At 42.2% G+C, this 14520-nt stretch overlaps 1 protein-coding gene across 2 annotated transcripts in view; it reads left to right on the forward strand.

Annotated features, from left to right (window-relative positions):
• The window catches only part of gabrb2a (gamma-aminobutyric acid type A receptor subunit beta2a), a 28203-nt gene that overhangs the window by 2081 nt on the left and 11602 nt on the right, over nucleotides 1-14520 (forward strand). For both annotated transcript variants that reach the window (XM_070913127.1, XM_070913128.1), the window contains exon 4: nucleotides 9798-10018. In XM_070913127.1, coding sequence (XP_070769228.1) covers nucleotides 9798-10018 — 221 coding nt within the window. The remainder of the gene's footprint in view (nucleotides 1-9797; nucleotides 10019-14520) is intronic.

A 14520-nucleotide genomic window follows, 5' to 3' on the forward strand; every position in this document is an offset into this window, starting at 1 on the left:
CGGGGAGATTTGAAATAGAAACCCCTCACTCGCTTTCTCCTCTCTCTCTTTCTCTTTCTCTCTCTTTCTCTCCCTCCCTCCTCCATCCTTCCCTCCCACCACTTTGACTGGATCCCTGGCTGTGACTCTGGGCTCAGCAGCCATGTAATCCACCTCTGCCTTGCTCCAAAGGGTTATCTTACTTAAGAACTAGGCATCTATGCAAGCATTCGTCTGGAAAAAAACACTGCTTCATACATCCGTGTGTGTGTGTGTGTGTGTGTGTAACAAAACACAAAACTGTGCACAAACAGTGAATGGCGGCTGACGTCATGCAGCTCCCTGTGGCTAGAAGAGAGCGTTCATCTCGCTCATTTCTCGGAAAAGCTCTCCCTGCCAGATCTGACACACCGGACAAATTTAGACGAAAAGTTACAAAAAAAAACAAACAAACCAAAAAACATCCAAGACCTTGGCGGACTTGTGTTCCACACGTTGTTGTTACCTTGTGAAAAATCCTTCCTGGGACTTACATAACAGGCCGGATTCTCCTCCATCTCCTTCCCTCACGTCCAGCTGTCTTTGGTACAATAGAGGATGAGATTGATCTCAGAGAAATCAATAATATCACCGTGCAGCGTGATCACGTGGGTGGAGTTGGTGACCTGTGCTTGGTGCTGGGGCTGCTTTGATCTTCCTCATCGAGGCGAGGGGGGGCAGCCTCTTTTAAGATTAAAGTGCTGAGAGGGAAAACAACACGGAGAGGCGAGGATGAAACTGGTGAAGAGCAGGGTGGGAGAGAGGTGAAGGTTACTGTGATTTCACCGTCTCCTCTAATGATATCTACATCCTGGTGGAGACCGAGGAAAAGTTACTGCAGACCCTGTGTGTTACCACGAGAGAGCTGGAGCCAGTGTTTCATTAACCCCTTAACATACAGTCTCCATTTTTTCTACTCAAGTGGCTTTAAGGTGGCTTATTCCACTCAGTGTGACACTATCATGTTTATTATCTGCTTGTTCCAGCTCCTCATTCAAGCTCTGTGACAAACTGGGGGGAAATATTCAAACCCAAGATGGCTGCACAATTTCATCAAATAGATACTTTATATCTATAGATCTTTTGTGCATTATTTTATACCACATTTTCTCAAAATTTAGCCTGAAATATTTGGTATTTTAGCAAACTACAATAATCTACAATAATCTGAACAGTGTTTGGCTGCACAGATTGAGTTTGTAATGACTGGCTCAGTCGTGCTTCAGTGAGATCTGAGGGGTTTAAAACAAACCTCTACATGCAGCAAATTTTATAACTCTCAAATCAAAGACTGCAACTAATTTACCAATTATTCTCTTGATCAATTGTTTTGTCTGAGAAATGTCAGCAAAAAAGTCCTTTGAGCCCATATTGTTGTCTTCAAGTGTCTTGTTTTGTCCAATCAACAATGTAAATCCTGATTTTCAGTTTACTACAATAGAAAAAAAAATCACATTTGAAAAGCTGCATTTTTTTTTTGTTGCTTAAAAATGTACTCAAACGATGAATAAGAATTTAAAATAAGAATGAACACACTAAGTGCTGAGTCAGTTTCATATGTGGCAAGAGGTTGTATTATCACACACTTCAATCAGGGTGGAAATTGTAAAAACTGCACATTCAAAGTAGATTCTGATTTTGTTTATGATCACAACAACCAAACCCACACCAGTTATGCTTCAGTCCAACTGAAGGCTGGATTTTGCACCTACAGTGTGTGAACCTGAAGGAAAATGAAGCAAATTGCTGTCAGAAGAGAAAGAATATGATGTGAAATCAGTGTTTGTGAGCAGGCCTGCCATCATGGCGGGGAGCAGGTTTGGGTTGTAGACAGCTGCTCGCTCCTCTAATTAAAGATAAAAATGCCTCTGGTGGAGAATGAACTCTGCATTTTGGTCGGGGCTGATTGAAGCCATTGTGGCATTTTTCTTATGCGCTGACATGAAGGGCATGATGGTTGTTGAGGTGGTGTCTGAGTACGTAATGGGATTTGTAGTTTCATTGCTCCTCTGTGTAAGAGGTTGGTTCGCATGTGTACGTGCCATAGTGGAGTCTTTTTTTGTGTGTGTGTGTGCATTCCCGTGTGATCCACAACGATGGCCCGTTGAGGCTCAAAGGTCAGCCATGTTGTCGGGCAATAAAAATGTGCAGGTCAGTCGGCATCGGGGCAGCAGCCTTGTCTGCATGACATTACAAATGTGTTATTTTGAGAGGGAAGTGTCCTCCGAGTCCGAGGTGTGACCACACATCCTCGCTGGGTGGGCTGTGCTGACTCACTGGGGTTAGTGCAAAATATGGCACAGATATGATATCATGGCTGAGACCCCCCCCCTACCCCATCCTACCCCATCCCCCCCCCCCCCCCCCCCCTCCCGTTTATCTCTGTCTGTTCAGCGCTGGCATCTCGCTCCATCACTCATCTCCCTCACTTAGCAGCTGAAATTGCATTTGCATAATGCTGTTTGTTTTTGCTGAAATCACAGATCCAGGAACCGAACCCTGGTTACGGTGCATTAAAAAGTGTTCTGCACACAGCCAGTGCAGCTGATTAAATACAAGTGGAGTCTGTTGTCTCAGCAATGCATCAGTGCTGCATAATAACGTCTCCAGCACACATCCATATGTTGAGTATAGCTACAATGTGCACTCCGAGGCTGGAATAAGGAGGGAGGTAAATGAGTATTTTCACTTCTCGTCTTTTTCTTCGTGCCACTTGTTAATTACATGTAAAATACCTGAGGTTGGTGGTTGTTAAGAGGCACTGCCTGTACTATAATACTGCTCTCTGAATGTTAATTAGCTGGCTGTGAATTAAAAGATTTAAACAAACCAGCTGTGGTGGCTTCTGGGATGGAAGAATTAGTGGGGCGTGAGCGTTCCCTTTATTACGATCATTATCCTGACAAGTGCTGGTTTCTTTACATGAGGAAGGGGATCTGGCCGTCAGATAACGGGGGGAGCCGGTGACCAGAGGGAACGCGACGCTGCGGTGCGCCCGCGTGAGAAAGAGAGACGCAGCTTCTTGTGTCTGTGAATTAGCAACCATTTTGATCTTGTTTGTCCAAACTGATCCTGTTCCATTTTATTTTCAGCTTGTGGAAAATAAGCTTGTGTTATTTTTACTCAGTGTTGCCATGACAACGCAGCCTCTTTTGGTGGATCTAGGGAAGTCAAGGAAAAGCAAGTAAGGCCTCTTCTTCTAGGGACTTTTTCAAGGTTTTTTAACATGTATGATCCAGGTGAAGGTTGTTCTGTCTTTGAAGAGGCCACATTTTTGTTGTTTTTGCATTTTGTTGATATTTTGCCTTTTTTTTTAAATGCTGATGATACAAGAAGTTACCCAAAATGTTAATAGCTATAGTGTCTTAATAATTGTTTTAATTATTGTATTATTGATTATTTTCGTCGTTTACTCCATACAAAATGTCTGAGAATAGTGAAAAATGCCATCACAATGTATCAGAATCACTTCTTTTGTCCAACCAACCGTCTAAAACTCAAAGACGTTCAGTTTGCAAAGACATAAAACAGAGAAAAGCAGAAAACTCTCCCATTTGAGAAGCCGGATCCAGCAAATGTTTGGTGTTTTTGCATCATAAATGACTTCAACAACTACTCAATTATCAGAATTGCTGCCCACGACCTCTAATATTATGGAATCTGTATTCTTCTTCTCTGTGGCTTTTCTGAGGCTGCTGCAACAAATGTTGATCAAAACTACGCCCCATGCACATTTTTATACAGATATATTCACAATCGTTCAAACATTTGAACACAAGACAGATCGGGTCTCTTTGTTCATGCGGTGCAGCTTTGATTCTGCCCGCTCTGTTTGCTCTGCTGAGCTTTCCAGAAAGCTTAAGACAAGAATGCAGGTTGTCCAGAACAATGTCATTAGTTATGCTGAGTGGACACACATAGTAACAGATTAATATGGTCAGCAGCATAATTACAGCACAAGGACAACACTTAATCCTGCAGCTTTCTTGCATGCACACTGGCTTCTCTGTTTAATGTTTAGTCCATAGAGACGGGGGTTCATTTGAAGATAGAGCAATGTCAGAGGAGACCAAGAGCTTTAAAACATAATTTGCAGCATATCTGAAAGTAAGGTAATGTAAGGTTTTAATACATGCAATGTAGCAGTGCTTATCTTATGCATATCTTAAACATTATGCAGTTCATGTTGTATTTCTAAATGGTTATGTGTAATTCCATGTGGTTATGTGTAAATAATTGATTTGCTTTATGCGTTTGTAAATCGAATGGTGGCTTTCTGAAATGCATTTCCTCTAATGCACCTCATCGAAATGAATCAATCACATTTAAAGTTGAGAAAGAGTATGCTTATTTTTACTGAGCTGGTTTGTCATTTGCTTTAATTATCAACACTTACCCTTGCAGAGTCCCACTGCAAGAGCGAAGTTACGCCAAGTTTAAATTGGTGGTAATATTCTTTCATAATGGCCGGTGTGGAGGAACAAAAAAAAAGCTACTTGTCTTAAAACAGAGAGTAAGTTAGCCAGCTCCATTAAAAGCCTTTAATGTGCTGATGACTCCCTTAATGATTCTGTCAGGCACTTTCTCCACTGAAGCTAAGTAGCTGAAAAATGACCCATTGGAAAGAGAGTCATCAAGGCGTCCATGTTGTCACTCCCCTCAGGGCGTGTATGGCCGGCAAGTCATTCAGAATGCACTAACTCCCCCTTGACCCCTAATATTTAATTTGAAGCCTGTACTTAACCGAACACGGAGAGCACAACAAGCGAATAAACTCAGCTCGACCAGCTGATGTGCTGTGGCGTCTCCTCCAGCTCGCAGATGGGAGGCAAACAGACAGGAGGCTCAGACGTCTGCAGACGAGCTTGTTATTGCCCAAACGTCCAGTCGTCTCCTCGTAGCCGTGCACAGTAGACGTTGTTATTATCAGCAGATTCTTCTTCTGCTGGAGCTCGCTGCAGCAGGACGCTGCAGATGAAAGCGTTGGCGATATGGTGGACGTCTGTCTGGTCCTGTAAAGCTGAGCAGAGGAGAGAGAGGAGCTCACATGCCAACTGTCAAACCGACAGTTTGTGTTTTTTAGCCCTCATGTTTGGTTGAAATTGGCTCTGCTTTCTCCCATAGACCTCAATGCTGTGTGTACGGAAATGATAATTATAATAATTGCATTTTTTTTCAATTTGAAGAAGAGTGCTGGAGTGGTAACTCTTCTCTTTGCAATAAACTGCATTTGCATCAGTTTAAAAAATGCTGTTGATGCTCAGGATTTGTATGGGTTGTGCATAAACAAATATATATTCATTTTGTTTGCCAAAGTCATTCACAAACAAAGAAATGTACGCGTTATCTTGACGTCACTCATGTTTGGGGTCCCCCAAACTGCCTGTTAAACTTCTTATGAACAAAGTGTTATAAAACTACAATAACACAATAAATAAATTAATGATAATATTTTCTGCAGTGGACATCGGAAATATGTCATCAGCTTAAAGTCACGTTTACAAGCAATTTCATAAAATCAAGAAAAGTCATGAAGTATTAAAAATCAACAACAAAACAATGATAAGTATGTTTTTTGGCTGTTAAAGAGGGTGCGGGGTCTCCAGGACCCCAAAAAGAACATTAGGGTTAATAAGAAGACGACAAAACGTGCACATGCTGCTTTTCTTTAAATCAGGCACAGAAAAGTGGAATGTACTAAAAATGGCACCGTAAAAAATGTACTAAAAATGAAAGTGTGACTGTGACCATAAACAACAACAAACATAAAAGTCACATACATCGAATTTCATTACAGAGGCAAAGTGAACGTGTGAACATCGGCTGTTGCTTCAGATCTAAATCTACAAACAGAGCCGTGTGTTTTGTGTTAAGCTCGCCTATCGGCAGCCTCCCTCCCATGTCGGTTGTGACAGCTGATGTGGTTGTAATGGAGGTCCTGTAACAACTGCAGCCTGTCAGATTTCTCTGGGAAACACAAATGTACTCGTTGTCACTCTGTCAGAGTCTTAATGGGGGTTTGTTAGCCCCAGAAACATATCTGTAGTGAGACACTGTCACTGTGCAACCAGCCTTGATGTCTCTTAAGTTAGCCGGGCCTTGTTTGTATCTTCATCCTGTTTATATATTCAGCGCTGTCATTCTTTCTTTTCTTTTTTTTTTCTTTTTTTAATGTTGGTGCTCTCCACAAGATGTCTCCCTCACTGATGCTCACTGATGCTCACTGTGTGATGTTAATGGAGTTTCTGAGGAGTGCTTGTGACAAGGAGACTGAAGGTCGCTTTGGAGACCAACACTCCAGCATGGGATGGTCTGTCTCTCGGTTATCTGCAGCTTTTTTTTTTCATACGCTGAAAAATCCTCCTCACCTGCTCCTCATCCTCCATCTTTTGTGTGTGGAGGAAGAGACTCTCAACACGTTAAATGTCTTGTTTATTATTCAGAAAAAAAATTTACTCCAGGAGACAAAATGCTAAATCAAGGAAGACTTATTATTGTGACTGACCACTTATATTTTGTGTTTAAAGATGCTTTGATTGGCTGTTTTTACTCTCATGTTGCACCATATTGACAAAGAGTTTGGCAATGAATATCATGTGCAGATTGTTTGACAGATTTTCTTTATTTGCAGTTAAAAAGATGATTAAAAAAAACATGCAGATGTTAAGGATTTACTTTGTTTGCATGGAAACAACATGATTTTCCTGCTTTGTGTGCACAGCAGCAGAATAGTACAACACCTTTCCCCGTCACAAGAAAATGTACTCCCTGGCAGTACAGTAGTTTACGCTGCAGATTTGTTTTTCTTTGAACAGTAACTTTGACTGTACTGAGAGAGAGAGAGAGAGAGAGAGAGAGAGAGAGAGAGGGAGAGAGAGGGAGGGGGGGCAGCTGTATTTTGTATCCCTCTCTGAGCTCAAGTGATGTCCGAGCCGAGGTAAGCAGCACCATCTGTGAGGCCGTAATTACACTGCCATGTTACTGCACAGCCAGGAGGCAGCATGCAGGCCCAGGTGTTCTGTGAGCTGGAGCTGCACATGTCTATACTCTTAAACCCCCAAACGTATACAACGAGGCCCTGCTCTCTCTCTCTCTCTCTCTCTCTCTCTCTCTCTCTCTCACACTCACACACACACACACACACACACACACACACACACACACAAATGAGAGCAGGCATCTTTAATCCAAGCTCAGTTAATTTAACAAGAGACACATTTCAAAGGTTTTGTATTCAAAAGGCCTTTTTCACAGCAGACATTTTGACATGTCACAGTGGGAGAACCACAGGTATAAATAATAGACTTAGCAATGGCTGAATACCATTTAGCTGCTTCAGTTTCAGGGTGCTGATATTGTGCATGCTGGCTAACTGTCATGGCTTACTGGGACACTTGAACAGCCATCGTTGATGTTATTAGTAACACCTGTGCCTCAGTCAAAATGTCTGCCACGAAAAAAGGTCGGAAATCACTTCATATTTACTGTACAGTCGCTATATTTACTCTCCACCATTTTATTTGAGTGTCTGAATTTTGTGAAGTTTCTGCTAATAATCCCACAATGCAGTGCTCCACATTTGTGACACCAGACAAACAACAATGATTCATAAGAGTAAGTGTAAACTATTGAGGTTCTATAAGATAGGAAGCGAGTGATTGTCCATACAGTAATTTTGTTATTTTGGTCTATTTGGCAATATCTATTTATTTCTTCCATTTCTTCCCTGTTAAAGGGGAGTTTATCCAAGTTTAGAGGCTGTGCTGTACAGGCTGTAAAGCCCCTTGAGGCAAATTTGTGATTTGTGATATTGGGCTATAAAAATAAAATTGACTTCACTAGTGAGTGAGTGAACAAGGAAATGAGTTCGGACACTGCCTATAACAAAAATTTTACTTGTGCTGAAATCATTAGTAAATTAATCGATTTTGTCGATTGAAAGATAATTAATCACCTAACTATTTTGATAATTAATCAATTCATCAACTGTTGGTTGGGCAAAACATGCTATTTTGACAAACCTTGGCTAATTGTCATGGGCATTTCCCAGTTTTCTGGGAAGAGATTTGTCAATAAAAAAACAAAATAGTTAACACGTTATTTGATAATGATAATAATCGTTAGTTGCAGCTCTAAATTCTACCCTGTTAATGCAATATGCAAATTAAGCTATGAATGCAAAAATCCAAAATGTGTGTGTGACACAGCAGACACTCTCACGCTCTCTTGTTACCGTATCCACCAAAATGTCAAAGGATGTTTCACTGCAGTTAAATCAAAAAAACTGTGTGAAGCGAAAACGAAAAATACAGACAGACTGTTGCTGAAACACCATATTGACACATCATCTCTGCCTCAGAACAATCACGTTGCTCAGATTGTTACCGCAGGGCTCTAGTTAATATTGTTTGCTTCAGCTACAGACGATGCTAGCTCCTTGTGTCTCTGTGTTTCTTTGTCGTCATGGCAGAGGGTGGTGGTGGTAAAGACGAGCACGTATTGCGGGAGATGCTACCTCGGTGGGTGAAACTCACCGAGGCTGCAGGCAGCAGCTAACGATCCCAGAGGTGATAGAGACATCCGATCGACAGGCTGATAATGAGACAGAGAGGGAGCGAGTATGAGAAGAAGGTTCAGTGGGAACTCTTGTAAAACAGGATAAGGACGCGGCCGTCCTCGCTTGACTTTTCACTCCTGAAAAAATCAACATGGCAGCAGCTCATGTATTTTTAGATGCCCTTTTTACGCAGTGCTTTGGTCGCGCGCGCCACTGCATGCAATGAATGATAAGAGTTTAAGAGTGAAAGTGGCAATTGCTTTTGCAGTGTCACGCCAATGTGTGATGATAGACCAAAAAAAAGGCTTGGGAACATAGAAACACGGTGAGAAGTAACGCTGATGGCCGCTTGGAGTAAAAGCTCAAGGGCATAGTTTCACGGACGTTGTTTTTTAATTTGTTTTCCTACTCATTGCACTGCAATACACTGCAACAGAGCAGATCCAACTGTAGTGCTGTGTTTCACTGAGGCTGTGTGGGTGTAAGTCTTTTTTTAAGAGAGAGAGAGATAGAGCGAGAGGAGGAGATACAGTTTACTGCTACATCTCTGAGCATGTGTAAAAACAAACTATACAGTCTAGATGCAGTTTTCTCACTGACGTTAAATGTGGAAAACTCACTCCTAAATCTCAGCTGTTCGGTGGTTCATCACGCGGAATTAGAGGCAGAAAAAGAGACGAGGAGCTGCAGACGTCGCCTGGCCACTTGCAGCAGAGCGAGAGTGTTGTCTCTGTAAAGCAGAAAGTGGCTTCATTCGTTGGAGGGGAAGCAGATATTTTTAGCGTCAGACAATATAGTCAGCCAGCTGAGAAAGACCCCCTCTGGTTACGGTCTCAAAATTAAGTGAGGATAGATGAAAATTAACCCCCCCAACCCCGGGCCACCATGGCCCCTAGTACAGGCCGTGGCCTTTCAGACCACCAACGACCTTTTGGCTGACCTTCTCACTATGCAGAGTCCATACAACGCGCTGTGACACATCTATGGAGTCATGTTCAGATGTTAGTGTGTTAGTGTTAGTGCTGGTGCTTGACGTGTTTTCCGAGTTGAAATAAAGCATATTCTTGTACTGGTTGTACCACCTGAAAGACTTGTTAGAAAGTGTTTCTTTTGGCTTTATAGTGTAATTAACATTAGCATTATTGATTCTCACTATGAGTTTGTCTTTGAAGTCCTGCAGTAGCTCAACTAAATGCCCCCCCCCCCTTCCTCTGTCCTCCAGGACTACACCTTGACAATGTACTTCCAGCAAGCATGGCGGGACAAGCGGCTGTCCTACTCGGAGATCGCCTACAATCTGACTCTGGATAACCGAGTGGCGGATCAGCTGTGGGTCCCTGACACCTACTTCCTCAATGACAAGAAGTCCTTCGTTCACGGTGTCACTGTCAAGAACAGGATGATCCGTCTCCACCCCGACGGCACGGTGCTTTATGGACTCAGGTAAGCCTTTTACAACTGCCCTTCCCATCGCGTCATGACTATTACTGGATGGGTCATGACGCATAATGGAATAATGTGATTGTATCAGATGCATCAACTGAGCCATTAATGAACTCTAACTGTGAATTTAAACTATTGTGGCTCCTCAGGTTCCTGCTCAGCATCAATATACAGTTAAAGGATAATTCTGGGTTTTCTTTTTGCAACTTTGGTCTTATTTTTGTGATTTTGCCATCATTCTTATTTGGAATAATAATATTCTACTCACTAAGTAAACAGCTGAGATGAGAGCAGCAACATCGCTAATAATAATCCAGAAACACAAGCAGTCAAATGAAGATAAACCAAATCCCAAGATTAACTAAGAGAAAGGGGGACAGTAAAATTATTACCTAAACTGTAAAATGTAAACATCCATCATAGTTAAGTTACTGACCTCCGTTTTCAAGTTTGAATATCTGTACTTAAAATACTGCATTGAGGGACAATTATAGACATTTCGTGCTCGACTTTAAAAAGAAGTGGTTTAGGTCTGAGGTTTGGAACCTGTGGGTTTGGGACCGCCTGATGGGTTGCAAGGTCATTCTGAGATGAGGAAGGCAACGCAGGTTTATTTTTGCGACACAATTCAAAGTGTTCAGCATGTGTGTGACTGTGTCGGGTTAATGTGGTTAAACTGTTGGCTTGTTTACAACCAGTCTGATTGTCACCTGATCTCAGATCTCTTACTTTGGTGAATGAAATGTTAACATCTACGTCCACATCTACAGAAATTATGGCCACAACTATGAAAATAAGAGTTGTAATAAAGAAAAATTATCCTTTAACAGCTGTGTATGGGAGGAGGTATACGCCTTCATGCTTTATCCTTTCACATCCCCTAATGATCATCAATATCAATAATTGATTGGCTGTGATCAATAATAAAGCAGGGTGGCGCAAACCGCCAAACTGAGTCTGATTGTGCGGGATGGCTCAACCCGTCTACAAGACATCTCTTTGTGATGTTGGACTGTGATGCCTCTGAGGAGACTGCCATCCATAATTGATGACTCATAATCAATAATGTAGCAGTTCAATACAAACACTGAATCTGTATTTGTACTGATGCTGCGTATTTGACTTCACAGGCTAGCACAGCCCGTCCATCACTTTGCTGCTGCCTCCTCTGATCTGTCGCCTCCTCTTCTTCATGTGTGTCTGTGTGTGCAAATGATCTCAGATTAGTGTCCGCGTTTAAAAGATGAGATTATTGTTGCTAATTCAAGATGTTGCAGCATTTAGTCATTCTCTCTCTAGACTGAGATGCCCTTCTTGCGCAAAGACCGCTTGAAAAATTTAAGTATCTGCACTGCACCAGATTATTCATCGCTACATTTTGTTTCAACAGTCGACAAATGTAATTTATCAGAATCAGAATCAGAATCAGAATGACGCTCTGACTCAATTATATAAACCCAACACGTATTTTTGCATAACAGCCAAAAAGTAATGGAGTCAAGGAGAGGGCTTGTTGTAAATTTTGAGGGTGTGCGTGCAACAGAGGGATGTGGTTGTTACCTCGGATACGTTGTCCTTGTCAGTGCCGGTGCCTCCCGGCTCCTCCATTATTTGGTTCGTGGGTTTGGTCCAGGTTTTATTTGATGCTAGCAAGTCCAGACACAAGCTTCTGTCAGAGTCAGCCCGGCCAGATGCCTGCGCGCTCTGAGCACGCTGACACATACCTGTAGAGACGGGCCGGCTGGTTGCAACAGCAGGGCTTTAGTGGATGTGGAGGAGATGGCTAACTGAGAGGAGACTCAGAGTCCTCAATGGGAAAACAGGTTGTATGGGAACACCGGGGTGTCTGAGAGCAGGACTGTGTCGTTATCTGCTCGGCTATGAATTCATTTCAGTCGTTATCATCAGTGTGAAGGTCGGCAGTAGTGGAAGAAGTGTTTAGAGCCTTTAGTTAAGTAAAGGTAGCAATACCATGAGGTAGAAATACTCAGTGACAACTACAAGTCCTGCATTATGAGTAAAATGTTCTCAATCATTCTGCTGCAGAGGGAGTTATAGTACTGTTATATAATTTATTGTTATTACAGATAGATAATAAATATGTAAGCAGCCTTTTATTTGTGTATTTGGTCAATGTGGAGCTAAAATAATTTACTTCACAGATCAATATCTACAAAAATGCATCATATTTTTATTTATATTTTATTTAATATTTCATTTGTAAATCTAGTAAATACAGCTGTCTTGCTGCTTAAATGTATTCTTCAAGGAACAGATCAGTTTACTCTTCAAGAGGTGTGCTACTCAGCCTCTGAAAGCCGCTGTGTAAATGTCCTCTGTGAGTCTGGGAAAATAAAATAAAAATAAAATAAAACAACCTTGATGATGTCATAGTGATGTCATCAGGGCTTGGAGACTACACATTTAAAACAGAAAGTCTGCGTTACAAAGTTGCAGCATGGAGTTTGAAAACATGGGGTGTTCCTCTAGAAGGAAGGGTCTAATGAAAAGATGCAATCCAGTTGCATCATGGGAAACGTAGGAGGCAGTGTTTTTTCAGTCAGACCCATACTAGAGACTAAAAGTCAGGATATATCGACCTCCGCTTCGCTGCAATGATTTTGACCATTCTTTTTTTAAATATGCCTAAATCTTAATGGCAGGGCAATATTGAATCACAGGAGGACACCTTTTTAATCTCAAATATTTAGCTAGAATTTCATACACAAGAAAAATAATAAAATACAGAAAAATACTAAATGCAGCGAACAAACCATCAAGCTGTCTATTAACGTACACACAATTGGTTTTATATTTTTAAAATTACACAATAACACAAATTCAAAATCAATTATCTGCATCATTTCATGGCTTGTTTGCCTCCTTTTAAACCTCAAACACTAGTAAATATGCCACACTATAAGATGCACTGTTGTCCCACTAAATCATTGCATAATAAGCGGTAAAAGTAAACATATTATTGGCCTCAAAGGTGAACGTGGATTTGTGCTGAACTAACTGAAATTAGCTAACACCGTACCTGGGGAACACCAATAGATTACAGTGTTGTTTAGTTTGCAGGAGGCATTAGATATGTGTGTGTGTGTGTGTGTGTGTGTGTGTGTGTGTGTGTGTGTGTGTGTGTGTGGGATCTGTGTCTATGAGTGGGTGTGTTTGAGTGGGCGAGCGTTATTTTTGGGGTGCACGCGGAGGAGGAAGGGTGAGGGTGTTGTTTACTCCTCATTCCCAGGATATATAGTGCATCCCAATCCTGCCAAAGCCTGCTCTTCAATTACCAGGAGGAGCAGAAAATTGCAACAGTGCTCCCAACTGTCACTTTAGAGCTCGGTTTGACTCTCGGGGAGAGGCAGTCTGATCTAATTACCCAGTCCCTGAAAAGGCTCAGCCAATAACTCAGATGCCGCCCAGGCCTGTGAGAAAAAGACACACATACAACAGGAGAAAAAAACACAAACTCCACTTAGCCTTTCATTTTATGTAGGAAAAGGAGGAAAAGACATTCAGTACATGATTCCTGATGCATGTCGCTCAGAATGCACAGAGAGGGATCGAGAGGGAGAGCCAGGAAGAAAGAAAGAGACATGAAGGTCAGACTTCATTCAAAATGGAGAAATTGTTAGGATTCTCCCTCCTCCCTCCCTCCCTTCACTCTCTCTCTCCCCCCTCCTCCCTCCTCCATCTCTCTCTGTGAATATTGTAACTCCTTTTGTGAGAGGACATATCCTTGTGCTATGAAGGCTGACGTCCTCCTTTGTCAGGGCGAGGAGTGTTCCACTCTGCAGCTCAATAGATGACATCGCATGGCCAGGAGGAGAAAGCTGCTGAGTGGAGGAAGAGGGGGATTTAAATAAGCCTTTTTTTTCTGTCAATACGATCAATACGGGCTTAGCATCGCCTTCAAAGGTATCCATTGCTCTCTCAAACTACTGATCAGGCAGGGTGGTTTGTATGTTGTGTGCGTTCAGATGTGCCTGTGCTTTGAAATTAAGAAACCTCTCTTTTGATTTGGCACGCTTTGGCACACGCTGGACTCTTTCTGTTGCCACTGCAGACATTTTATTTTCAAATTTGGCAACAGTGCCTGAGCAGGGAGAGACAATCCTGCGTGCCATGTTTCCTCAGCTCAACACGGGCTCTCTATCCAAAATGGAGGAGGCTTCTCCATCTTAATTTAACTTCCAACTTCCATTACAGCGTCCATGTGATGACGCGTCAGTTTAATTAAAGGATGCAGAGGTTTGTAACCTGCTTGCAGATCTCTCTCTCTCTCTCTCTCTGCGTTCGGTCTCTGTGCTGTGACGCTCCCTCGAAATGAGATTCTGTCTGGGAATTCGTGGTGGTTGTGTTATGTCCGTAAACAAGGTCATTTGGAATAAAGGTGCACAGGCTGCCTTAGGGGGGGTCCACACACACCCACACACACACACACACACACATACAAAGAGCCCAGGCTGAACTGTGAGGGAACAGCACAGGAGAAA

Source organism: Enoplosus armatus, chromosome 10 (genome assembly GCF_043641665.1).
Source record: "Enoplosus armatus isolate fEnoArm2 chromosome 10, fEnoArm2.hap1, whole genome shotgun sequence".
NCBI lineage: Eukaryota > Metazoa > Chordata > Actinopteri > Centrarchiformes > Enoplosidae > Enoplosus > Enoplosus armatus.